A 26200-nucleotide genomic window follows, 5' to 3' on the forward strand; every position below is an offset into this window, starting at 1 on the left:
GGCTACACACAACCACGTGGCCGACCCTTACCAACGCAATACTGAGCAACAGAAGCCACACACACACACACACACACACACACACAGTGCATCCAGTGGGAGTCCACATCCCATATGCGTGAAGTTCAAAACCAGGCAAGATTAAGTCTGGTCGCGGGAAGCAAGACAGGGGTGGCCTTTGGGGATACTGATTGGGAGGGGCTGGGGCCCTCCAGGAGGCTGGCCACGTCTGTCTCTTGCCCTGGGTGTGGAACACGGGCGTGTTCACTTTGAGATACGCTATCATGCTAGATGCTCCAGATCTGGGCTCGTTTCTCAGCACAGCAGTCGAGAAGCAACACGGGAACCTTTATGTAACGAGCAGCCTCAGAACGCTGCCGGCTCGGCTCCCCTGAGAGCACCACTTCCAGCCCTTTTCAACGACTTCCCCCGGTGGTCCCCACCTCCAAGCCGCACACACACCTGTGCCCTGGCTCCTGGCCGACAGTGTCGGCAGACCCCGTCCGCTGATGCCCTGCCCGGGTGGAGATGGATCTGGCTCACTGGTCCCTGCCGCGCTCCCGGGCGACCTCTCTAATCTTACGTGGGGCACTTACAGCGTTCTTTTGTGTTTTATCCATCACTGACAGGAGGAGGGGTGTCACCTGTCACGCTGTGACTAAGAGGTTGTGCAGGGTGAGGCCAGGGGCACAGCTGGCCTGCGGAGACCTTACCTGGCTTCTGGCGCTCCATGGTGCTCTCCTGGCTGGTCAGGCCACCTGAGGAGGACTCGCCGCTGGACGTCCCGTCGTGGCTGAAGTGGGGATCAAAAGACAGCAGTGGGTGTGGGGCGGCTGTGTACCTGCAGGGGAGTAAGAGGACCAAACACAGGGTGAAGGGCTGGTGTGCCAAAACCAGTGAGACTTCCTCGATGTGGGGTTTTAAATACACGGGAGGCCCCGTGCAGAGGGGAGGCTAGGTGAGGAAGCCTGGAAACGTGCTATTAACTGAGGGTCAGGAGTGAGTTCTGCACGGGAAGCATGCCAGGGAGCTGGTGGTGGCAGGGCATGTGGGCCAGGTGGGGTCCTCAAGGAAGGAGGGGGCAGAAGCCACCTGGGCAACAGCCCTACCCAGAGGCTCCTCCGGGGTCCCGTTTCTTGGCTGCGAAACGGGGTGAGCTGTCATCAGCAGGCCCCACCCCCAGGCCTGTCTTGGGCTCCCTCTATCTCTGGTGGAGGAGGGCAGGATAAGGCTGCGTTTGTAGGTATAGGAGGCCTGGAACCTGGCGGCCTGGTGATCAAACCTCCCCTCGGCCTCTTGCCCAGCCAGGTACAGTCACTCCCTTGCCCTGAGCCTCAGTTTCCCTAGTTGTCAAGAGGCAACTGCAGTAGGTCCTTCCTTGCAGGACTGAATGTCGTCCTGTGTGTCCAGAGCTTAGCCTGAGGCTGACAGGCCGGAACTGTGTATGTCTCTCTGGTGGAGGAAAGAGCTGCAGAGGAGAAGCTGTGGGCTCAGGCTTCAGAACAAGGCAGGCCTGGGCTCAACCCCAGCTCCATCCCTTACTAGCTGCGTGACCTTGGTTGGGCAAGCGCTCATCAGTTTGAGCTGCCGTTTTCCTGTCTGAAAAATGACACTTTCTGCTTCACAGGGTCGTGGAGGAATGAAATAACAAAGTTGTCTCCTAGACAGAGATTCTCTTGGAGGCTGGCCCTGCACGCCCGCAGGCAAGGGCTGAGATTTAACGGAGGGATTGGCAAAAGGTTCTCTGTGGCCTCAGATCCCACAGACATTCTCTATGAACCCGGAGTGAATCCTGTGGGCGCCTCCCAACGTCCATTCCACCTCAGATCAGAGCCAGTCATGGCGGAAACCTTCCCCCTGCCTGGGGTTGGTTAGGGACAGGCACATGAGATGTGAGAGGATGTGAGTTATTAAGACTCCCATGAAATACTTCTGGTTCTTCACCTGGCAAGCATATGGCAGGACCACACTTCCTTGCCCCTTGAGACGGCTGGCTGGGACTGTGTGACTAGTTCTCACCAGTGAGCTGTGAGGCAGCCTGCGTCCTGAGAGGTCCAACCAGTGCTGGACCTGCGGTGTGGGTGCAAAATAAACCTTCGCTGGCTTTGGTCACTGCAATTTTCAGGCATCTGTTACCCAGCATAACCTGACTGAAAAGGGGGAAGTCTGCTGAGGAGCTTTGGGGAAAAGTCTCCTTGCTCCGAAGGGAGCTGACATGGAAAGATGGCCTCTCTTCTTCACCAGGTGTTGCTGGGCTCAGAGCCGCTGTCACCCTCTCCCAACCAGCCTGAGAACAAGGCCAGTGCTGAGCGTGGAAGGGAGTAGGCACCGGGCCCTTGATGATGTTGTCGGGAGGCTGGATTAACCCTCCCTGGAGCCTGCTCTGCCTCTGAACCTTCCTTGCTGTGACATAACACATTCCTACAGCATTCTGAGTCAGCCAAGTTTTGGCTACTTGCCACCAGAAACATTCCATTGACATAAGCCCTGGACTTTGCAGGAGTCGCTGAGCCTCCATTAATCAAGCTGATACTGTGATTCCCCATTTGGCTCCTGTGCCTATACTTGCAACTTGAGAGGATGATAAACCAGGACCCCCCCAAATCCGAAAGAGGAGTTAACTGACTTCTCCAGGGTCACCCTGCCAGCCCTCAGCCAGGGCTGTCTCTGTAGAGACCACCTCTAAACCCCTGGCTTCAACGCCTCCAGGGCAGCAGAGGGGTGCTGCAGAGGTGCCCTGGACTTCCTGATATCTCATCTTGACTCACCTGCCAAGAAAATACACAGTATCCCCGCTTCTCCAGACCTTGAACTCTAATGCCTCCGGGAAAAAAAGAGTCAAAACAATAAAAAAGCAGAGGCAGGCAACCTCCTGGTAAAATGTGGCTCCAGCACAGCTGGAAACTGCAGTGTTGATGTGTTTATTCCATTGTCTCAAAATGTCCATATCGAATTCTGAGTACTAAAGGAAGACGGCAGTGGCTGGGATCAGCTAAAGGAAAGCGGAAGGTCCAAGTGGTAGATGCTGCAGGCTGCTCCCACAGTGTCTACTCTCTGCTTCCACCTTGATAACGGAATCCCAACTGTACTGGGGGCAGCAATGTGATCGGCTAACAAACTACATTTCCCAGGCTCCCTTGCAGTCCTGGCCAATGAGATAAGAGTACTGCACGTGACTCCCAGGCAACCTCTGGAAGTGTGCGGTGGGTGCCTTTACCTCATTATCTCCTTAAGGCTGAGCAGCCACCTTAAGATCAGTAGGCCACAGGCCAAGGGTGACAGAACGTCGGCGAGGAGGAGCAGCCAAACCCAATCCCAACTTTTTTTTTTTTTTTTGGCTGCACTGCGTGGCTTACGGTATCTTAGTTCCCCGACCAGGGATTGAACCTGGGCCCTGGCAGTGAAAGCGCCGCATCCTAACCACTGGACCGCCGGAGAAGTCCCCTGATGGACTGTCTTTAGCTGGATATATGTTACCAGCTTCATCTCTCAGCTAACTGTCCCCAGTCAAGACAACCTGTACTTTGTCCATTTATGTAATTCTCTCACTAAAAAGCCTTCTTATTATCCCAGTGCAAACTGAATGACCTATGTTGACCATTCTTTAGGTGCTGAATATGTCCTATTTGGGGCCATTTCTATCATTACCACATCCTGGTCAAGCTGATTGGAAACTGGAACATTCCAGAATCTCACCATGCATAGCTCTGGGCAAAACTTCCCAGAAGCAGGTTTGGGCTGCCAGGATCTGGGCTTTGAACTTCCCACTCCGCCATATAGGAAAGTACCAAGACGGAACTGAACTCCTGAGGGCAGGGCTCCAGGCCTGGATGGAACGGTGGATGGGTGCGTTACAGGAGGACTGGGGAAAGGGTGCACGGACGATGCAGCCACCGCTAGCTGTCACCCCAGTCAGCATCACCTTCTTTGCCTCTGCTGGTGGCGTCCAGATTCTGCTCTGGCGGCCATCCCTCTGACACGCGACTTGTGTACATCCTGATGGTTTAAGACAGTCATGGGGGTCCAATGGGACCTTGCCAGGGGTTAGTTCAGGGGTAGGCAAGTGACCGAGTTCCTTTACTGTTAGAAACAGAGAGAAGCTCTTCCTCCTTTTTCTGCAGGGCACCGGTTTTGCCTGGGGCCACAGTAGCCCTTGGGGGTCATGAACGGAGCCAGGTCCCTGAGGGCGACCCTGTACGATTAACCAGCCCTAGACCCACCCCACCTCTGGACTTATTACATGATGATGATAAATCCCCCCGATGCTCATGCCTTCTTGAGTTAGGTATTTTGTCTGAAGTCAAATGCCGCCTAACTGATATACCGCTCTTTATGGAAGTGGCAGAGAAAAACAAAGGAAAAAAAAAAAAAAGCGAGCCAGGTGGCCTCATGGGGAAATGTCTGGGGTCCACGCCAGCCCCGCAGGGTGCTGAGCTGGGTACACAATTCTGTCTTAGCGCTCTGTACTGAGTTTGGAGGTTTGCTCATGTTGCACACGAGAGTGGCAAACTCCTGAGGACGGGGACCGCATCTGCAGCTGCCGGCACAGCCCTGCGTGCAGCAGTAACAGTCAGAACCCTCACAGAGCGCTTACTGTGTGCCGGGCTCAGTCCTAAGTGCTCGAGAGAGATTCCCTCCTAGACTGTCCTCAACACTGCTCAGAGGCAGACTTTTTTTTTTAACAGCTAATTTCTCTTTTCTTTTTTTTGGGCCTTGCTGTGTGGCATGAGGGATCCTAGTTCCCTGACCAGGAATGGAACTTGTGCCCCCTGCAGTGGAAGTGCAGAGCCCTAACCATTGGACCACCAAGGGCAGACGTTTTACATGTGAGCAAACTGAGGGGCAGAGAGGTGAAGCCTACTCTCACATGGCTGATGAGGTGCAGGCCATCTTGCCCTTCTGTCTCAGTAAATCTAAAATGGGCCACAGGACAGGTTCTGTCTATGAGGGCCTTCGAGCTCCAAAAAGCCTGATGAATTTGGCAAGTTGCAGGCCCGCTGGAGAAGACAGCAGGAGACACAGGAGTCCTGAGGGGGGAATGTCCGCGGCTGGGCTGGAATGTCTGGCTTGGGTCACACAGGCTCCAGGATGTCAACTGTGCGGCAGGAAAAGGGGGAAAGGAGCTGGGGCCAAAGGCCACTGGGGCAGCCTGACTTGTTCCCGGGCCTCTTATCGCCGGCTGGTGACTGGCCATGAGACACACTTTTGGGGGTTTAGGGGCTGAGGTGTGCTAGGAATGGTTGGCAAAATTTGGAACTTAGCTGTTGACAGAGATAAAAATTGCTGAGACCTAGGCCACAGAGAGCCGAGTCAGGCTCCATTGGTGCCCTGGGAAGAGAGGGGTGGGCTGGGAACAGTTGGAATCCAAGGGAAAAGTGAGAGTTTTTCACTTGCCAATGCCAGAAAGCCTGAAACACAAAATCACAGCCATCAAGTGTCACTGTGGGGTGGGGACTCCAGTAAGGACCATGCATGTCACCCTGATTTGGAGGATGCGCTCAGAGTCTCGTGGGCAGGCAGGACAGCTCTGGGTCAGAGTCGGTCCCTTGGAATCACATAGGCTTGGGTTCCTGGAAAAGTGATCTTGGCCAACCTTGGCCAAGTGGATTCACCTTGTTGAGCCTCAGTTTTCCCTTTCCCTCTGTAAAATGGGACACGCTGCCCACCTCACAGAATTGCTGGAAGCACGCGTTGAGATCATGCGGGTAGCTCAGTGGAACAGTCTAGAGATTACAGAAATAGACTCACACAAATGTGCCCAATTAATTTCCCCTTCCAATGAATTTTTGCTTTAAGAAGCAAAAGCAATACACTGGAGGAGGGAGAGCCTTTTCCATAAATGGTACTGGACATCGGCAGGCAAAAAAAGGAATCTCAACCTAAACCTTTCACCTTAGGCAAAAACTAGCTTTGAAAAACTCAAAGTGGATCATGAACTTAAATGTAAAATAGAAAACAATTAAAACTTCTAGGAAGGGAATTCCCTGGCGGTCCAGTGGTTGGGATTCCATGCTTCCATTGCAGGGGGCACGGGTTTGATCCCTGGTCGGGGAACTAAGATCCTGCATGCTGCACAGCATGGCAAAAAAAAAAAAAAAAAAAAAGGAAAAACTTCTAGGAAAAAAAAATCTTCAGGACTCAGGACTAGGCAGAGCTCTAAGATTTAACACCAGAAGCATATGATCCATAACAGGAAAACAATGATAATTTGGAGCTCGTCAAAATTAAAAACTTTTGTGAAAGACCCTGTTATGAAGATGAAAAGACAAACTAATGACTGGGAGAAAATATTTGCAAACCACAAAGCTAACAAAGGACTTGTATCTAGAATATATAAACATTGAAAAACAAAGATGTTCAACATCATTAGCCGTTAGAGAAATGCAAATTAAAACCACAATGAGGGCTTCCCAGGTGGCACAGTGGTTAAGAATCTGCCTGCCAATGCAGGGGACACGGGTTCGAGCCCGGGTCCGGGAAGATGCCACGTGCTGCGAAGCAACTAAGCCCATGCGCCACAACTACTGAGTCTGCGCTCTAGAGCCCGCGAGCCACAACTACTGAGCCCGCGTGCCACAACTACTGAAGCCTGTGCGCCTAGAGCCCGTGCTCCGCAACAAGAGAAGCCAATGCAATGAGCAGCCCGCACACCGCAACGAAGAGTAGCCCCCGCTCATTGCAACTACAGAAAGCCCACACTCAGCAATGAAGATCCGTCGCAGCCAAAAACAAAACAGACAAAAAAACCCCACAATGAGATACCATCACACACCTATGAGAATAGCTGCAACGAAAAACGGTGATGACACCAGAGAGCGACAAGGATGTGGAGAAACCGGATGACTCATACCTTGCCAGTGGGAATGGACAATGGTACAACCACTCTGGAAAACAGTTCGGCAGCTCTTTTTAAAACTAAAAATGGACTTACCACAAAGTAAGCAATTGTATTCTCTTTTCTTCCTAAACACTTCTCTACACATAACACAGAATGGTCAGCATACCCCTTCACAGAAATAACAATGTTCTCAACTCCTTGAGTAAATAGCACTCTTAGAAACATCTCTCGCCCACGGCCCGGAGCTTTACTGAGGTGTAACTGACAAATAAAACTGCAATATATTTAAAGTGTACAGAGTAATGAATTATGTATACATTGTGAAATGATTACCACAATTGAGTTAATTATCTCTCATAGTTATCTTGTTTTGGGTGAGAATGCTTAAGATCTACTCTTTTAGCAGATTTTAAGTGTACAGTACAGAATTATTAACTACAGCCACCATGCTACACGTTAAATCCTCAGAACTTATTCATCTCATAACCCAAAGTTTGTGCCCTTTGACCAATATCGCTCCATTTCCCCCACCCCCAGGCAACCACCATTCTACTCTGTTTCTTTGAGTTCAACTTTTTTTTCCTCCTGCATTCCACACCATTCTGCTTACTCAGATCTGTAGCCTTTGCTGTCTGGAATGACCTTCTCCCTCTTCTCTGTGGCAAACTCCTATTAATTTCTCAAAGCCTTATTCAAATGCCACTTCCTCCTGGCAGCCAGCCTAGACCTGACGCTGGGCTGAGCTCCCTCCTCTGAGGCCTGAGTCTATTAGAGCTCTCATCAGAGTGCACAACCCTTCTAAGACCCTCTCTCCACCACAGCAGCACTGACAACAGGAACCCCTGGGGTAAGTGAGTATCTCAAATATTTCTTCTGACACCTGGCACATGGAAGGCTCTGGGGATCCTTTGCTGATGAAAGCTGAATGGTGGCCACTAGAAGATGAAAGACTGAGTATGTTTCCCCCAGTTTTACAACAGAGGCTTAGAATCAAACGATGTTTAGTGTGGTGGCTCTCAAAGTGTGTTCCCTGGACCAGCAGCCTTGGTATCGCATGCTCTACCCCAGTCCTACCAAGCTGGAAACTCAGGGGTAAGACCAGTAATCTGTACTTTAACAAGCCCTCCCTCCGGGTGATTCGGAAGCTCACTATTTAAACCAACTCACTCACTCGATCCATTTTCATCAAATATATACCAAGGATCTACCATGTGCCAGACCCTGTGCTGTGTGATGGTAATAATATTATACAAAACGACCTGGAAAGGTATCGTATCTTGGAGAGCAGGCTTGTTCGTGCACACACACGTGAGTATGCATGCACGTGTGTGTGCACACACGCTTAACTGGGCTAACAGAACGGAGAGCGCTCAAGGCCATGGTCAGGAAATACACATGAAGCCAAGGGCACAGGGGCAGCATGTCACCTAGTGTGGGGGGAGGTGCAGGGAAGCCTTCCTGGAGGAGGAGAAGCAGCACCCACACTGGGGTCTGTGGAGTGGGTGGGGGTGAAGCTCATGAAGAATTTCCATGGGGAGGATTCTGAAATGCACACAGCCTGCCTAGGAAATCAGAAGTGGCCAGGGCGGCTCACGTGCAGGGCACTGCACAAGGCTGGAGAGGCGGGTGCGTCCCAGTGGCCAGAGTGAGGCATGGAGGCTGTGTCCTGAGGGCTCCGGGACACAAGGAGGGTTTGGAGTAGGGGACAGACATGGCCAGATATGCAAAGACCTCCCAGTTACCGAGTGGGGGGTGGACCAGAGGAGGTGGCACAGAGGCTGGGGGCTCAGGGAGGTGGCCAGGGTGGGGCACTGGGGAAAGGAGAAGGGGGCGGAGATGCTCAGGAGGTGGAAGGGGTGGACCGCAGTAGAGGGGAGGGGGGGAAGGGACACATCCAGGATGAGGTGCACGGCTCTGGCCTGAAGACAGGGCAGTGGTGGGGCTGACCCTCAGACAGGGACCCTGGAGGAGGAAGGTTGTAGGGCACCAGGGCTGAAGGCTGCTGGAGAGCAAGCTAGAGAGCTTGGGTGTATCCCGAGGGCGCTGGGGAGCCAGGGAGGAGCTGGGAGGATCCCTCAGGCTGCCAGACTGGAGAAGGGGACAGGACTGAAGCCCGACAGGCCATGAAAACTGGGTAATGCTGGTGGCCTGGTCCTGGGGCGCACAGGCTGGAGTCAGATGAATGCTTGTTCTGGAGGGCGCCTGCTGTTGCTCAGACAAGTGATTCAGGTGTCAGGAAAACGGCAATGGAAATGCTGCTGCAAGGACAGGCACAGCAAGTCCTGCCCAGGCCGGCTTGGCCCTGCATCTTAACACACACAGCCCACCCTCCTGGAGGTCCTCTGATGACCTTCAGGGGTCCAGAAGCCCCATAAAATGGCAAATAAACCTGTGGGGTAAGTGCATTTCCTGAGGAAGAAGGATTCTGGCTTTCACCAGCTTCCTTAACTGAAAAGAGCGAAGAGACTCTGACCTTTCTGGGGATGGCTTGTATCTTGCGTAGGTGGCCGAGCCGGGGGTGGAGAAGCTCCCAGAAGGCTGTCGGTAGGGAGGGACTTTGTCGACCCCTGCTGGTGATGCTGTGTAAGGGGTTTCTGGGAAGCTGACGGGCCTGGAACAGAGATAGGAGGGAGGAAGGCAGTGGGGGTGAGCGGGGAGGATACCCCTGCCCTCCGAGGAGCGACAGCCACACCTCTCCCTAGGCCCAACCACACCCCATCTGATTCACCTGCTATCCTCCCATGGGGACAGAGAGAGGGCTGCTGAGCAAAGGGCAGCAGGAAGCCAGGGCACCCCTTGCCTGCCTTCCCACTGCAGCTGAGCCTGCCCCTCAGCTTCTGTGGCCTGACGGGGCTCTGATGGGGCTGCGAAGACCGTTCCCGCCCACGCCTGGGCCAAGACGCTCCTCTGCAAGGTGGATTCCTTCATTACTTGGAAAATTTTCTTTATCTTTTAATATATAATATATTCAAAAGCATTTATCTTTAAGGTATATGCCATCATAATAAAACAAACTCCCTGACGCTACCACCCAACCCAAGAGCTAGGGTGGTGGCAATACCTGCCCACTGGTGGGCTCCTCCCCTTCCCACCTCCCTGCCAGAAGGAATCACTGTCCTAAATTTTGTGCTTATCAGTCCTTTGACCTTTTAAAAAAATATATAGTTTTAATCATATACATTAGGGTGGATTTCCAACCTCAGACCCTGAGCTCCCCAGCCCTGGGCCCTCACACAAGAGGCTCATAAGGCAAGCTTAAGGGAAGGAGGAAGTGAGGGGCATAGAAGCACAAGAAGAAAAGGAGGAAGACTGAGGAGAGGAAGAGACTGGACAGCAGGGGAAGGAGAGAGAAAAGGGCAAAGGGCGGCTGCAGACAGGAGGGAGGTGCGGGCTGGGCTGGTGCCCCGGGTGGGGTGCGGGGGGAGTCCTTACCTCTTGCTGTGCAGGGGCTGGGACTCCCGGAAGGGGACCATGGGGGTCTGCTTCGGGGGCCGGCTCAGGGACTGGGCGTGCCCGGGGGCGGTGGGAGTGGCCCACTTGGAGGCTGGGAGAGAGTTGTGGGACGCGGGCCCGCTCCACTGCCAGGGAGCGTTGCTGCGGTAGGGGGGCCGGCCCCCCGCGACCAGGCTCTCCAGCTCCGTCTTGGGCTCCGAGGTATTCATGTCGTAGGTCTCTGGCCACCCCCTGGGAAGAAAAACTGCGTTACTCAGACAGGCCCCGGCCCACCAGCGCGCACGCCTGCCGAGCATGGCACCAGCACGGGCTGGGCTTTCCCACCCAATCTGAACGGACATGGTCTATTTTAAAGGCCCAGTAGGTACCCTTTAAACTGGTCTGACATGTAGCAGCGTGGAGGCCTCAACCGGGACAGGGCCCAACAATGTGGCTCCAACGCTTGGCGCTCTCTACCTCATCTCCTCTCCCCTCCTCTTCCTCTCTCGTCTCCCTTCCTCTCCCTTCTCCCAGACCCAGGCCTTGGGTCGGCCAGAGTCCTCCATGGGCTGGCTCGGCCCCCCTTGGTGGTTCTCGGGGCCAGGAAGGCGGATGCCCTCGGAATCAGAGGACAGTATCTGCCTTGTTCCGAAGAAGCTCAAAGGCAGCTGGAAGAGGAGCAGGTGACCTACTTTGCAGGGTGGTTAAAAAAAAAAAAAAAAAAGCCCCGGAATCCAGAACCTTGAAATAGATGCAGAACGGCCCGTGAATTCCCCCAGACCAGGCCGGCACACACGCACCACAGCGTTCCTGGCTCTAGCTGCGGAGATCCACAGGCTGGGCTGGCATCTCCACCACTGCTGCAGTGCAGCACGGAAGGGGGCTCTGAGCCCGAGGAGGGGGCCGTGCTCACAAAATCCACCTCCCAGCAGCTGTGGGAGCTGAGCTCAGAGGAGCCCTTGGCCTGGAAGTTCTCCTGCCCACACTGAGCCGATCCTCTGTGGTTCTCCTGAGTCCCCTGGAGCCTGGGGAACTTTCAGGGCATCCAGCAAAAGATCTGGCGGACTTGGTGGCTGGGCGCCTATGGGCCCAGGTCTTGTCTGCTAAGGAGTCATCAAAAGGTGACCTGAGGATGTGTTCTGGCACCGGGGTCAGACACACAGTGCCGCTCAGTAGCACTAGAGTCGGAGCTGAGCTGACGTTCAGTAGCTCCTTCCAGCAGACGCTCTGGATTAGCACAAGGTACCAGGTGAGGAATGACAACATACAAATGTCTACCAGAACCCACAGATACGCCAGGCCTGAGCAGAGGCGGAGGGGGTACCATCGTGGCCCCAGGCAGTGCACACCTGCTACTCCTGCCTGCTCAGCTTCTACACCCCTTCTCCTGAGAACAGGTCTGTGTGCTCTAGGTGGAGCTGACCCCACTTCTTGGCTCCAGGTACGAGCACATGACCCAGGCCTGCTGGTCAGAAACTCTTCTCTCTCTGGACACAATGACAGGCACAGGATTGTCATGTGCCCCGAGCTGAGTCAATCAGAGACGGTGAGCATCAGCTCTGGAACTACCGGAGGAAAGATCTATTTCCCTGGGCTGCTGAGCTGGGGAGACCTAAGCTGGAGCTGTGAGGAGGGAGAGGTCATCTTTGTCCCCGTGAAGTGGGAGATGGCTTGAGAATGACAGCAACGCACAAAAGGAGACAGGTGATAAAGATTCCTGATGAAGATGTCCCTGCATAAAGCCACACTTAAATCTTGCCCTATCTCTTAGTCTTATCAGGTGCATTAGCTAGTAAAGTCTCTCTTTTGCTTCACCTCTGTTGCTGGTAACCAGAATTCTAATCAGTAGATACACTGAAGAGAGAAGTAAATCGAGGCACAGAGAAGTTAAGTAATCTATCCAAGGTCACACAGCCAGTAAGAGGTGGAAACTGGATTTATCTATGTATCCATGTACTTATCTATGTACCCATGTATGTATGTATGTATCTATTCTTTTTTCTTTTTTTGGCCATGCCACATGGCTTGTGGCATCTTAGTTCCCCAACCAGGGATCGAACCCACACCCTTGGCAGTGAAAGTGCGGAGTCCTAACCACTGGACTGCAAGGGAATTCCCGGAAACTGGATAGTAAGCTGACTTGAAAGCCCACAGCTTTAACCACCATATACACTGGCCCACTGAACAGTGGTTTGGGAACCAGTGAGTAGATTTTTTGGGTCCCTTCTGCCCCAGTTACTGACAGCTTCATCTTTGGTCAAGAGTCCCTGGGCATGACGTCAAAGAGGGAAACAGTCATCTTGAAGGCAGCACAGAGTGATGGAGAGCCAGGGCTCTGAGGCCAGACGGCTGGTTCGGATCCCAGCTCTGCCACTTATGGCCTGTGTGGCCTTGGGTGAGGGATTTTCCTTCTCAGAGCTTCAGTTTCCTAACCTGTAAGATGGCTGCGAGCATTAGCAGAAAGTCTGGCGCGTGCCAAGTGCTTCACAAACAGGAGCTCTTGCTGTTGTCGCCTTCCCCAGCCGATTCTGTGGACTGTCTACCTGCCATTCCCACACGCTCAGAAGTGAAAGTCTCCCTTCTGCCTTCTGAAGTCCAACCACACCCACCTGGGGGCTCTGGAACAAATTCCTTCCCAGTGATCTGAGATCCGTCAGCATCTAAATTACCCCTGAGCGCTCAGTCAAGGAACACAGATTCCTGGGCCCCACCTCGGCTCCTCTGAAGCAGAGTCCTCTTGGAGGTGGGGTCCAGGAAGCTGCGTTTTACCAAGCTGCCACGGATGATGCTGACATGAGGAAAAGTTTACGAAGCCCATTTCACTTATTTTGTTTTTGAACTGTTCTTAGAAATTAAAGTGGTATAAAAGGGCATCCCTGTCCCCGTCTCCGCCCCCCAGTCGCACCCACAGCTGCCAGGTTTTTACATATTCTGACAGAAATAGCCTGTGCACATACGTAAAGATGATTTAAAATAGAAATAAAAAGAATATTACACTTAACTCCAGATCCCATCTTGTTTTTTTTTATTCTTCCCAATTAACGACATTTCTCACCAGAGAGTTCGGCATTTCTGAACTCTCGGCACAAAGAGCCTCACTGCATTTTCTTTATAAACAACCCATGACTGTTCCATCACGTGGATGACCTGGGATCCACTCTGCCTCCTTGTCCTTGATTCCTGACAGCCTAGTTTCTGGGGGCCATGGGGACTCCTTTCTTATCTCTACTACTCACTGACTTGTGGGGTTTCAATTTCCCTTCTCAGGGAGGAGTTTCTACCCCCTCGCCCTTCAGACATCTAAGTCCAACTGAAGAGGACAAAAGCATCCCAGATCGCCTTCCCCGTCAGGCAGCGAGAGACGGCAAGAGGAGAACATCCCTTCTGAGCCTGTGCAAGTACCCAAGGTCACGACGACACACCTCACTGGGGGCTCTGGAATGTCCTCCTGGCGACCTGGCCCCGCCTGGCAATTGCCCAGCCTGGCGGTGCAGGGCTCACTTGAGAACCCCAGCCTTGCGGCCTGGGGGGTGTGAGGATGATCCCCTGTATTCTGCTCGGTGTCTGAGGAACATGGGGTCCAGACACACGCCATACGGAGGCTGGCTGGAGGCAGGGAGAACCCTCTGCTCATCCTGGTGTGTTTCCCCTCAGAGCTTATCGTGACATTTGAGCCAGGAGGCCAGGGTTGCAGCAAGAGGCTGGAGGGACCCCAGCGCTGGGGTTATCAGCTCTGCAAATGAGGCCAGCCAGACGCCTCTGCACTTGAAGAACAACAAAAACCACGCAAGTCCCAACCCACACCCGCCCCTGTAAACAGGAGATCCTGTTTCGGAGGCCGCCTTGTAAAGGGAGCCGGATGATAGTTTTTCTCCTAAATAGGGCAGGGAGCGGAGCCACCCTCCTGGCCCCATCTCCCCAGAGCTGGAGAAGGGAGCCTGCAGGGAGACATTTCCTTTTGCCTCAGCTGGTCCCTGCCTGTTGGTCCAAGGACGCCTTTGTAGCCTCTGGCGCTCCCAAGTTTTGAAGGTAGGGTATTTCGTGTGTGTGTGTGTGTGTGTGTGTGTGTGTGTGTGTGTGTGTGTGAGAGAGAGAGAGAGAGAGATGTGCGTGTGATGTGTGTGTGGTGCGTGTGTGTGTGTGCTTGCCTGTGGGGTTACCTCAGCTTGACTTGTCCCTGCAGAGCTCAGAGCAGGTGTGGCCAGGCCTTGGCTCTGTGCAGGGGTGAAGGAGGCCCCGGAAGAGGGCTGGGAAGAGGGGACGCCTGGGGCCTGACCGGAGCCCCGAGGCTGGTGGGCTGGGGTGTGGGTGGCTAAGCCCTTGGCTGCAGCAGGGTTTAAGCCTGCCCAGAACCAGCCCCCACCAAGGTCAGAGCAAAAAGACTCAAGAAGATGGGGCTGGTGCAGCCGGAACGCACACGCCCACAGCTCGCAATCGCTTTCAGAGGCAGCTGAGGATCTGGACACAGAAGCTGGACTGAGTTTTGCTCACCACTCAGTAGCCGTACAACTCTGCACAAGACACTGGGCCACTCTGGGCGCCAGCCTTCTCACTGGTAAAGCGGGGATCATACCAGCCCTGCGAGGTCATGTATATAAGCACTCAGTGTCACCTCATCTCGTGCCTCTCGTGGCTCACTCAGCTCCAGTCACATGACCCTCTTTCTCGTCCATCAACAAGCCAAGGGCCTCTGTCCTCACCTTTGTGATGGCCACTCCCCGCCCGCAAGGCCCCTCCCCTGGCTCCTTCGCGTCTCCAGGCCTTCCCCAGCCCTTACCCGATGTCGCGTCACACCCTTTATGCTCCTCACACACAGGATCTCACAGCTGGTGTCTTCAGAGTGCCTCCTACAGGCCAAGTCCTGTTCCGTGTGCTCTATAGGCCTTACCTCCCCCGAGCTCACAACCACCTCTAGGGAAAGATCTATTCTTGTCCCTATTTTACAAATGAGGAAACAGGCAGAGAGTGGTGAGGCCACTTGCCCAGGGTCACAGTTAATAGGAGGAGGAGCTTGGAGTCAAACGTAGGCAAGCTCCCTGCAGAGCCTGCCTTCCCACTACGCTCAGCTGCCTCCCCCTTTGGCTATATGAACCATCTCACTTGTTTACTTGTTCACTGTTTGTCTCCCCCGATCCATACAGCAGGGCTGTGAGGGTGCAGGCCTTGACTGTCCTCTGTGCAGCTGTGTTTCCGACCCTTGGAATGTAGTGATTCTAGAGAGAATCACTGTCTCCAGACCCCTCTGGAGGTTGTGAGGGTACCAACTCATTATTCTAAGAACTGCACCTATCCTGCCTTCCCTGTACAAATTATACCTCAGAAGAATCATATAGTTGCTGAAGGATAGTTCTTCTTTTTTTTTGGCGGTACGCGGGCCTCTCACTGTTGTGGCCTCTCCCGTTGCGGAGCACAGGCTCCGGACACACAGGCTCAGCGGCCACGGCTCACGGGCCCAGCCGCTCCGCGGCATGTGGGATCCTCCTGGACCGGGGCACGAACCCGTGTCCCCTGCATCGGCAGGCGGACTCTCAACCACTGCGCCACCAGGGAAGCCCAAGGATAGTTGTTTTTAGAAGAATTCCAGGGACGTCCCTGGCAGTCCAGTGGTTAAGACTCTGGGCTTCCAACGCAGGGGGCACAGGTTCGATCCCTGGTCGGGGAACTAAGATCCCGCATATCACGGGACGGCCAAAAAATAAAATAAAAATTAAAAAAAAAAAAAAAGGGAAGAATTCCAGCCAATAAATAACACAGGAATGACAGAAATGAGGACATCACTTCAATGTGACCTGTAATGACATGGGGGATCCAGGCAATGATCACGAATGGCTGCTGAGAGCTGAAGGGAAACGTATGGTCAAGGGTCAGGTTGCCACCATCTGAACCCTCTGAGCGCCCTTGGTATCACTCACACAGGGACAACCAGACATTTGATGCCTCCTAATGTATGCACACCTGGGAAGTGCCGTTACCAAAAGAAATTCAACCAGAATCTGATCGAGCTTCTATGCTGAACTTCAGTTTATAGGAAATATACATGCTAGAAAAACAGGTTAAAGGACACCAGAGGGGTGGTGTCCAAGCAGCTAAAGCCAGGACGTGGGAAACTCTAAAGGACAAGTGACCTGGTTTCCTCCCAAAGTAAGCTGTAAGAAAAAAGTAAGAGGGAGGGGAAACTTACAGATTAGAAAAGCCTGAAGAGGCACATCAACCAAATGCCACAGGAGGAGCCTGAGTAACAAAACAACTGTTTTTAAAAAAATCTCTCTCTGATACAAAAGAAGTGAAAGATAGACTGGGCACTTGATGCTGACTTTCTGCTACATTTTTTAAGTGTAATAATAATTTTTTAAAGGTCCTGACTGGGTAGAGATACATTCCAAGGAGTTGGGATTGCTTCAAATAATCCAAGGTGGGGAGGTATGGAATTAAAAAAAAAACAAAAACTGGGACTTCCCCGGTGGCACAGTGGATACAACTCCATGCTCCCAATGCAGGGGGCCCAGGTTCAATCCCCGGTCAGGGAACTAGATCCCACATGCATGCTGTAACTAAGAGTTTGCATGCCACAACTGAGGAGCCGGCAAACCACAACTAAAGAGCCTGTGTGCTGCAACTAAGGAGCCGATGAGCCGCAACTAAGGAGCCCGCCTGCTGCACCTAACACCCAGAGCAACCAAATAAATAAATATTTAAAAAGCAAACAAAAAACAAAACAAGAACTGGCCACATGTTGCTAAATGTTGAAAAAAGGGGCTCAGCATACTTTTCATATGTTTGAAATGTTCCATTAAAACAAAAGAAAACAAAACGAAAAGAAACAACACTGCACTGGCTTCCTAGTGAACAAAACCCAAGCTCATCACCATGTCCAGAAAGGGCCCCCCAGTCTGTCCGTCTCTCCCATCTCGCAGCCTTGCTCTCTGTGCTCCAGCCACACCGGCCTCCCTGTGCTGCAGGAATACACCACACACACTGACACTTTGGAGACCCTGTCCTGGCTTGTTCCTGTCTCGGACCCGCTAGCCTGGAAAACTACATGGTGGCCTCCACCCGGGAGCCTTCCCTGACTACCCCGTAAGCCACTCTCCTGCCACGCTGCAAACCCTTCAACGACCCCACTTTCTCTTCTCAGACCTCATCACTGCCAGGTCCTGTATTATACATCTATTTGATGATTGCCTGTCCTTCCCTCAGGACACAAACTCCAAGGGAACTTTATTTTGTTCATCGCTGTATCCTGAGCACTTCAAATGGAGTGTGCACACAGTAGGGGCTCAACACATGTGCTGAACAAGTGAGTGACGTGCCACGTGCCCTCAGTCAAGGACTCTTGACGCTGTGTGTGACTAAGGAGGTTGCCCGCCTCACAGGGCTGTTGTGGAGGCTGGATGGGACAGCACGCACGTGGAGAGCTTCGACCGCGACTGGCTTGCAGGAGGGGTTCCACAGATATTAGCTCTGACCCCGTCACCACTATCACTTTTCCTACCGAGGGAGGGCTTCAAGTGCCAGCACCTGGGGAGCTGCCGACCTTTCAGGGTGGACAGACTTACCTCCGGGGCGTGCCGTCGTCGAAAGGCGGGATGATGACCACCTTGACGGTGACGGAGGTGCGCAGCAGATCGATCATCTGGTCGTGGGTCAGCGTGACCACGGCCACCTTGCAGATCTCCACCAGGCGGCTGCCCTGCCGGAGGCCGGCCTGCCAGGCAAACCCGTAGTCCTCCACCTCGGCCACGGTCCCGTCGTACTTCACGTGGAAGCCCAGCTGCCCGAGCCCGTTCCGCCGCAGGGTCATGTCCACCGTCTCCCAGCCATTGGTCATCACCTGCAGGCAACACGTGGGGGTCTAGCCTCACAAGCTGCTCGGGGTCAGCTCTTGTGGGAGATTCCTGGTCAGATTCTGCCCTTTGAGGCCAAAGACCCTGCTGACCCCCGTCTACCCTCCCAGGTGATGTCGGGGTACGGGAGCGCAAACACCCACCTAGTCCCAGACCGGGGTTCCTGACTTGTGGAGAAACGTGGATACCTCACACAGAGGTGGCGGTCATGAGCTGTGATCTCCAAATGCCCTCCCCCCACCCCCCACCCCACCGTTGGTGGTCTCTGGGACTTGTTCTGGCCAATGAAGTGTGGAAAGGAAATGGCATACTGTCTGGGCTGGGGCATTTCACTGCCAATTCAAGACCCTTTGCAGGCCTTTCCCCTCAGCCACAGCCTCTAGGATTATTCCGGAGAGTGGCTGTTTGGTCAGCTAGGGTCCCGAAGTTAGAATAACGTGGAGCACAGGCACCAGCTGAACCTAAGATGGATACGTGGTGGGAGTGACATAAACGTTTGTTATCTGAAGCCACTAATAATGCATCCTGACCAATACGGTGACTGTGACCAGAGTAAAAACCAGAGAGGCGACAGACCAGAGATCCTGCGACCGTTTCTAGGTTGGGGGCTCGGGCCATATTTTTTACTTCATGACATCATTCTTAGAGGTACAAACCCCTTCCCAATCTCCTTCCCAGACCGTCCCCCATCCTGGAGCCGACCAGACCACACAGGGCCATGCCTCCAATTTACTCCCTGCTTCATTTGTATGAGACTTTCGTCATGATTACCATAGATATGAGAAGCCACTGGACAGAACCCCTGGTTCTTCAGCAGGTCCTGAGGGATCCCCTCCTCTTCCTGGGACAAAAAGATTAACTTAACAAGCCGTAGCTGTTAAACAAGTTACATCAGGATTTGTCTGCCCTATCCTAAAACTGCATTAAGGAAAGCGTTCGTGTAATGGTTCACGCTTCCTGTGAGAAGTCATTCCCTGGCTAGAAGGCTACCTGGTGTACCTATCAGAGCAGCACCGGAAGAAAGAATTTTATGTCACAAGCCACGCTATGCATTCACACATTTACGCACGTATCCGTATACACGAAAGTATTCCTTGCAGTGCACAGTGACCTTCCCGAGTGTGGGTAGCGAGCAATGAGTTTGGATGGCAAAAGACTTGCCTGAAAATGTAAACACATTTGTTCCTGGTCTGGACAGTGAGAATTTGGGAAGTGAGGAAACGTGTAACACTGGAACAAAGCTCCACGAAGCCAAGCCCTTCCCCACTGGGATCCGCTTGGATACGTTGCAATCTTTTCTACGCTATCTTTGAGAATTGTTGGTTGAGACCCAGTAATTGATTTCATAACCCAACTTGTTTACATGACCAAAAAATAAGGAGTTACTGTTCATTTTTTATGTATGATAATGACAAAATAGTTATTTTTACAGAGGCCGTATGTTTTAGAGATAAATGTTGAGATGTTTACCGATGAAATGATAGGATGTCTAGGATTTGTTTCAAAATAATCAGGGGAAGAGAAGGGAGGGAAGGGAAAATCAAGACGGGCCACGGGCTGATAACTATGGAAACTGGTGATGGAGCTACAAATTCACCGTGTGAGTCTCTTTACTTTTCTGTATGTTTGAAAATTTCCACGATTAATAAGTTTTAAAAAGTTGGTTGGAAAGGAAAGTCTACTGTTCAGTGCCTCAAAGGAGAAAGCTGTGGGTGGCTCCAGCCTAGACCACTACTTCTGCTTTGGGAGTCAAACTTCTTCTTCCCTTTGAAGCCGTCACCCTTGTGTCCGAAGAATCTGGCTGTGGGGGATTCACAGGAGAGTCCTGTGTGTCTGTGCCTGTGCCCGATTAGGCAGCACCAGCCCTGGGAGTCCCGGGCTGTTCTGAGAGCCAGCCCCCCGCAGAGGCCCCGACGGCTCAGGCACTGCTGTGCAGAAGGACCGCTAAGTGCCTTCTACTCTCCATCCTCCCCTTCTTCCTTTGAGTAATGAGACGCCCCTGCCCACCGCAAATCAAGAGTTTTGATGGGTGCATGGCCACCTGGTTAGGGACCACATTTCTCAGCTTCCCTTGCAGCTGGGTGTGGACATGTCTTGGTTTTGGGCAGTGATGGAACAGTGTGTTTAAAAATAAAATTGCTTGTCCTCCACGCTCACACTTTCTCCCTCCCTGCAGACAGGAACGTGGATATGGAGTGACTCCACGTTGACCATGCTGAAAAGTACAATATCGAAGGGAAAGAAGGAGCCACAGGTGGAAGGGACGTGAGTCCCTGAGCTGTCTCTGCCAGCTTTGAGCAGCCTGAGCGCTAACTACAAAAAAAATAAACTCCCCTCTTATTTCAGCCACTGGATTTCTCAGTCTCTCTCTCTCTTTCTTTTAGCAGCTCAGCCTGCAACTACCCAGTATAGCTGCTTTGGGTCATTCTGGATGCGGGAGAGAGCCAGGAGGGGAACTCGGGCTGCTCCGGCTTAGTGTCCTGAAACTTCTGTGCCGTTTGCTTTTGTTTACAATCCGAAGGCAGCCCCACCCAAAGAAGAAAGCCATTCCCGATGTTCACAAGCTTCCAGAAAGGCTCCACGGCACACGGAACACCGTATGAGACCAAACACACAGTGAGTTCAGAGGAACCTCTGCTGTGTCATGCGGCCACCCTGCCCCCTTTAAAGCTAATTTTCTTGGGGACCGATCTTTGTGTGCCAGGCATTGGTTAAGTCCTTTCAATGCCCGATTTCTCTAACATCTCACTTATGACGTACATACAATAATTTGCTTGTTTGACAGCTGGGGAATCTGAGGCATGTCAGTGGCCCAAGGTCATAAAGCAGATCTGACTCCTTAACTCTATCTTTTAGCCCCTGTGCTGCTTCCCCTGCCTTTTTTTTTTTTTTTCTCTTTTATTTATTTTCCCCCTCATTCTTCACCAGGATGATTCCTACTTACTACTCTAGTTTCAGTTTAAGTCATTTCCTCAGGGAAGCCTCGCTCTACCCCGGCCAAGGCTCACAAGCTGGGGTGCTTGGTGGGTAATGGGAGATGCAGGCTGGTGACAACCATGGTCAAATGGTGCACTCACACCCTGTGTCAAGGGGGCACCCAACACCCTGCTTCAGCTGACTCCTGACCAGTATAAACATAGGCCCTGGATAGCCAGATCCCCCAGTTTTTCAAGAGAAGCCAGAAAGCTAGGTTCAGACGCAATCCTCGGAATGTTAAGCATTGGTAACTAATTAAATATGTCTGGGGGCTGCATCCCATCTGTGGGTTTGAGACTGCCCACCATGATAGGCTCCCCTGGCATCCTCAACACTCTGCCTTTTAGCCTCTTGGCACTTGTGATTCCGGTTCAGTGTCTGCCTCGGATGGGAGCCTGGGCCCACCATGGTCACTGCTGAGTCCCAGCACTGCCCGGCCCAGGGCCCGGCACATAATAAAACCTGTCGACTTAACAAACAAAGGATGTCTGAATCCCAGCTGTGCCAGGGGAGGGTGTGGACCCCTCACCCTGGAGGACTTCATAAAGAAAGACTCACCTTGTGAGCCATTTAAGATGGCCCTGTCGCTTCACAGAAGATGGCTTATGTCATCACTTCCTGGCTGCCCGGTTTCTCAGCGGGCTTTGGGGCATTGAGATTGTGAGGGGGGCTGTGGAAATGTGCTCTAAAAGCACTGCACCAACAGTAGGCACGGGGGTGGGCGTGGGACAGAGAGGAGGATATGGGTAAAGCACGTAGCCTGGCACAGTGCCTGGCACGGTCACTGCTCAAGAAACGCAAGCTGCCGTCAGGATTTTGGGAGGAAGACCTCTCATGTTTAAGAACCCAGGCCCTTCACTTTCTCTGGGCCCTGGGTAAGTCCCTTTACCTCTCTGGGCCTCAGCTTCCTCATCTGTGAATCGGGGGTGATAACAGTATCTCCCTCACTGGGCTTTTGGGAATCAGAAATGCAAGGCTGTGCAAGGCTGCAAGCAGCCAGACAGTCAGGCCCCCATGCATGGCCACTTCTGCTGTTACTACAGGGTAGCACGCATGCGAGTATTCAGTCCGCGGTCACTGAGTGCCTACTGCACACCAGACGCTGGCCTAGGTGCTGAGGACACAGCGGCAAACAACAAATACGTAAAAATACACGTCAGGTGGTGGTAGGTGCTATCGAGAAAATTAAAGTGGGGAAAGTGGGTGGAATAAGCTCAGGGCCGAGGTGGGGAGGGGAGTTTGCAATTTTGGATAATGAGGCCTCACTGACAGGTGGCATCTGACTAAAGGCATATAGAAGGGGAGGGAGCCATGTGGGGATGAGGGAGAGTGTTCCAGCAGGAGGGCACAGTCAGTGCAAAGGCCCTGAGGCTGGATGCCTGATGAGCACTTGGGAAACAGCAGAGGTCTGTGTGCCTGGAGCAGAGAGAGCAAGGGGAGACAAGACCAGAGAGGCTGACAGAGAGGCCACGCAGGGCCTCAGGGGCCACCGTAAGGAATTGGGCTTTTACCCAGAGTGGGCTGAGGGGTTTGAGCAGAGCAGTGACATGATCGGATCCCTCTGACGACCTTACTGAGAAGAGACCACAGGGAAGCAAGTGTTGATGCAAAGGAGACCAGTGGGGAGGCTACCGGATAGGCCAGGAGGGGCTATGGAAGGGGGAGAAGTAGTGGAGCCTGCCTACTGGAGATGGAGCTGACAGATTGGATGTGGGTGTGAGAGAAAGAGGAGCGAGGCTGATGCTGAGGCCCCTGATCCCACAAATAAGTGACAGGCTTGTCCTCTGCTGACACAGGAGAACCCTGGGAGGCATGGGGACAGGAAACTAGGAGCTTGCTCTTAAATCAGATTTTTTTTTTTTTTTTTTTTGCAGTACATGGGCCCCTCACCGCTGTGGCCTCTCCCGCTGCGGAGGACAGGCTCCGGACGCACAGGCTCAGCGGCCATGGCTCACGGGCCCAGCCGCTCCGCGGCATGTGGGACCTTCCCGGACCGGGGCACGAGCCCGTGTCCCCTGCATCGGCAGGCGGACTCTCAACCACTGCGCCACCAGGGAAGCCCGGAGCTTGCTCTTAGACATGTTAAGTTTCAAGGTCGAGTGGAGATGCCGGGCAAGCAGTTAGTTATCAGCCTCAAGTCTGGGCACGAACAGGTTTTGGAGTCAGAAAAATCTGGATTCAGATCCCTGTCTGCCACCTACTGTATGACCTTCTGTGAGTATCTATACCTCTCTGAACCTTGCATTTCTCATCTGTCAAGTGGGGATAAAAACAGTGCCTACATTCCACAGGGTGGGTGAAGAACTGTGAGGTCATGCACGTAAATGGCTCATTAGCACAGAGTCAGGGTTCAGTCATCTCATTCAACGAACCAACTAATCAGCATTTACTGACCACCTACTACGTGCCAGCTCTGATCTGTGCATATGAGACAAGCAAGTGAGCAAAACAGTTAGAGGTCCTCGTTCACGAACCTCCCATCCTAATGGGAAATCTACACACAAGCTACTGTGGTAGTCTAAGGCGGGGCATGAATTTTGGAGTCAGGGAAGCTGAGAGCAGGGCTTTACCAATCCAACTGAACTCAAAGAGCAAGTGCAAAGGCCTAGAAGGGTGAGGACAGCCAGCTGTCACAGTGGCCTCTGGAGGTCACGGCCTCCCAAGTCAGGCCAGCTTGCCTGGGCCACATAACTCATTCAATCCTTAAAACTTTTACGTGCTATAGGATGATTACTGTTCCCATTTTTCAGATGGGGAAACTGAGTCACCCAGTGGTTAAGCAACAGGGTGAGGTTACACAGCTGGTAAGTGGCAGTGCCGGGAGTTGAAGCCAGGCCTTCTGATTCAAGAACCTGTGTTAACTCCCGTGATACACTGCCTTCTCTATTCCACGCATGACATGCCATTCTGCTAAACCCACTGAGAGGCAATCACTGACCACAGCATTCCTTCACACGGGGCTCAGATGTGGCCTTAGTACTTCTTAGCCCAATGCTTCAAACAGCCATTACCAACTAAGTTGTCATGTGACTTGAAACCAATCTGCTACCCTTGGTTTGGCAACAGTCTGAGCCTGAGCTACCGAGAGCTTAGGGTTAAGATGTTTATCCAGACTGTGAGTCTTTGTTTTTTAACAGGAGATGTTAATCCACTCACGTTTATTGTGATTACTGATGTGGAATTATTCCTGTCATACAATTTTCTGTTTGTTTCGTTTCTTTTATTATGCTTTTGTATACTCCCCACCGCAACATCCTGTTTCTGTCCTATATTTTAATGGTCTGGAAACCTTTTATTCTGTTTTAATTCTTCTGGAAAGTATCCTTACATTTTGAACATGAGTTTAAACTTATCTTTCCTATCAACATCTTGAGTGAGTAAATATGCCTTTTGTCCTCCCAAGGTGATGGCACGGAGAGCCTCGGACACCTTCCCCACAAAGAACCCAGGCTGTGGGACCCACTAGACCCCTGGTGTGTAAGTGACAATTCTGATTTGCTTGGGGCCGATGAGTGTCCTGGCCTAACTGACTGGGCTCAGGGAGGCATTTTAGTGGTTCCTAAGGCCTCTGTCAGACCACAGAACTGCAGCACCCTTGAGACGCTCTCTCCCTTACCTTCAGCCTCTGGACAATTTCCCTTATGTCCTCCACAGAACCCTCAGAGGCCTTTAGGAAGATGTGGTCCCCTCGCCCGTAGAAGATTTTGAGCGTCGAGGAGTCTGGGGTCCAGCCGATGACATCCCCGCAGTAGCAGTTGAACACCACCTCCTTGGTGCGTAGATCCAGGAGCACCACAAACTCGTTGGAAATTCCCAAAATGCAGTCGATTTCTACCCCCTGGGCGAAGTCCTCAGCCGCCACCCTCCAGGCGATGGCCCCAGCGCTGTGCTGCTCAGCGCCTGCCCGGGCTTTTGTCTTCTCCTTCTTCTTGGAGGTCAGGGAGATGAGGTTGAACTTGCCGGTGGAGTCGATGGGTGTGTTGGAGACACAGTTTTCAGCCAGGTCCTTGAGGTACTCCTGGCGGGTCCTGGTGGCCATGGTGTGGAACTTGTCGGACTTGTGCGCGGCATTCTCAGCATTAATCACCTTGGCCAGCAAGAAGTCTCTGAAGACATCAGATTTGCGGAATGTGGTTCCACTGGGGATGGGGGGTCCGAAAGGAGGAGCGTCTTTGGATCGGGTCACAGCCATACTGAGGAGGGAGAAATTATTTACATGGTAGAAAGATAGGCACTTGAGAGTTCCTTTAGAAAGACAATACATGACCAGAAGGAGGAGTTTCCTTTCTAAGAACGGAAGTCTACGTCTAACTAGTAAGTTGCCAGCCGACTAGACTGGAAACTGGAGAAAGTCTTAGGGCACATGCATGCATTTTTACTTCCTATACAGCAGATGTTAGAACATCCACTGATATTCAAAGGATAATTTTCCTAGCATTGTTCAACTTCAGTTAATCTTGTTTTACATACATACAGGCTTGCGGTAAATTATAGTTTGGCAAAAATTCACCCCTTCCTCTCTACCTTTGTGGGCAGGTACATCCCCACCCCACTGAGCCTGAGCCTGGTCACGTGACTTGATTTGGCCAATGGCTTTCGAGCAAAGGCACAAATGTGTGTGCGGGCCAGGCCTACCTCCTATGCACCTGCCCTCACCATGACGTGAACATGCCCCAGGGCCTACTGGTCCAGGAGGATGAGGACACCTGGAGCAAACCTGCAGCCAGGGCCAGCCAGACCTCAGCTGACCTGCAGATGTGTGAGCCAAGAAGAAATGATAATGTTTGTGAGCCACTGAGCTTTGGGGTGGTTGGTTAAGCAGCAGCATTGTAGGAACACCTGAATGACGTGGAACGTTCTGTGATTTACTTCTTTCAGACACTCGTGTCAGACTAACACACTTTATAAATCATCTCTACAAAGGTTGTTCTGAAAATTCATTGTATGGGGAAGTTAGGATGGGGCTCTTCCTACTTCAGTTTTGACTGAGATGCTATTATGATCGAAATCAGATAGCAACTGAGTGAGAAAGTAAAAAGGAAATGATCTAAAACCTGTTCCCCCAAATAACCTTCTCACCCACTACGCAAATTAGAGAGGGAGGATCTCC

The 26200-nt window shown here is 52.4% G+C and overlaps 1 protein-coding gene across 9 annotated transcripts in view; it reads right to left on the bottom strand.

Annotated features, from left to right (window-relative positions):
- Window positions 1-26200, bottom strand: part of SIPA1L3 (signal induced proliferation associated 1 like 3) — a 236956-nt gene that overhangs the window by 46214 nt on the left and 164542 nt on the right. For all 9 annotated transcript variants that reach the window (XM_030874393.2, XM_030874387.3, XM_030874389.3 and 6 more), the window contains 5 exons: window positions 24707-25283; window positions 17827-18101; window positions 10271-10522; window positions 9312-9449; window positions 714-841 (listed from right to left, as the gene is read on the bottom strand). In XM_030874393.2, the coding sequence (XP_030730253.1) occupies window positions 714-841; window positions 9312-9449; window positions 10271-10522; window positions 17827-18101; window positions 24707-25283 (1370 nt within the window). The remainder of the gene's footprint in view (window positions 1-713; window positions 842-9311; window positions 9450-10270; window positions 10523-17826; window positions 18102-24706; window positions 25284-26200) is intronic.

This window comes from Globicephala melas, chromosome 19 (assembly GCF_963455315.2).
Source record: "Globicephala melas chromosome 19, mGloMel1.2, whole genome shotgun sequence".
NCBI classification, from domain to species: Eukaryota; Metazoa; Chordata; class Mammalia; order Artiodactyla; family Delphinidae; genus Globicephala; species Globicephala melas.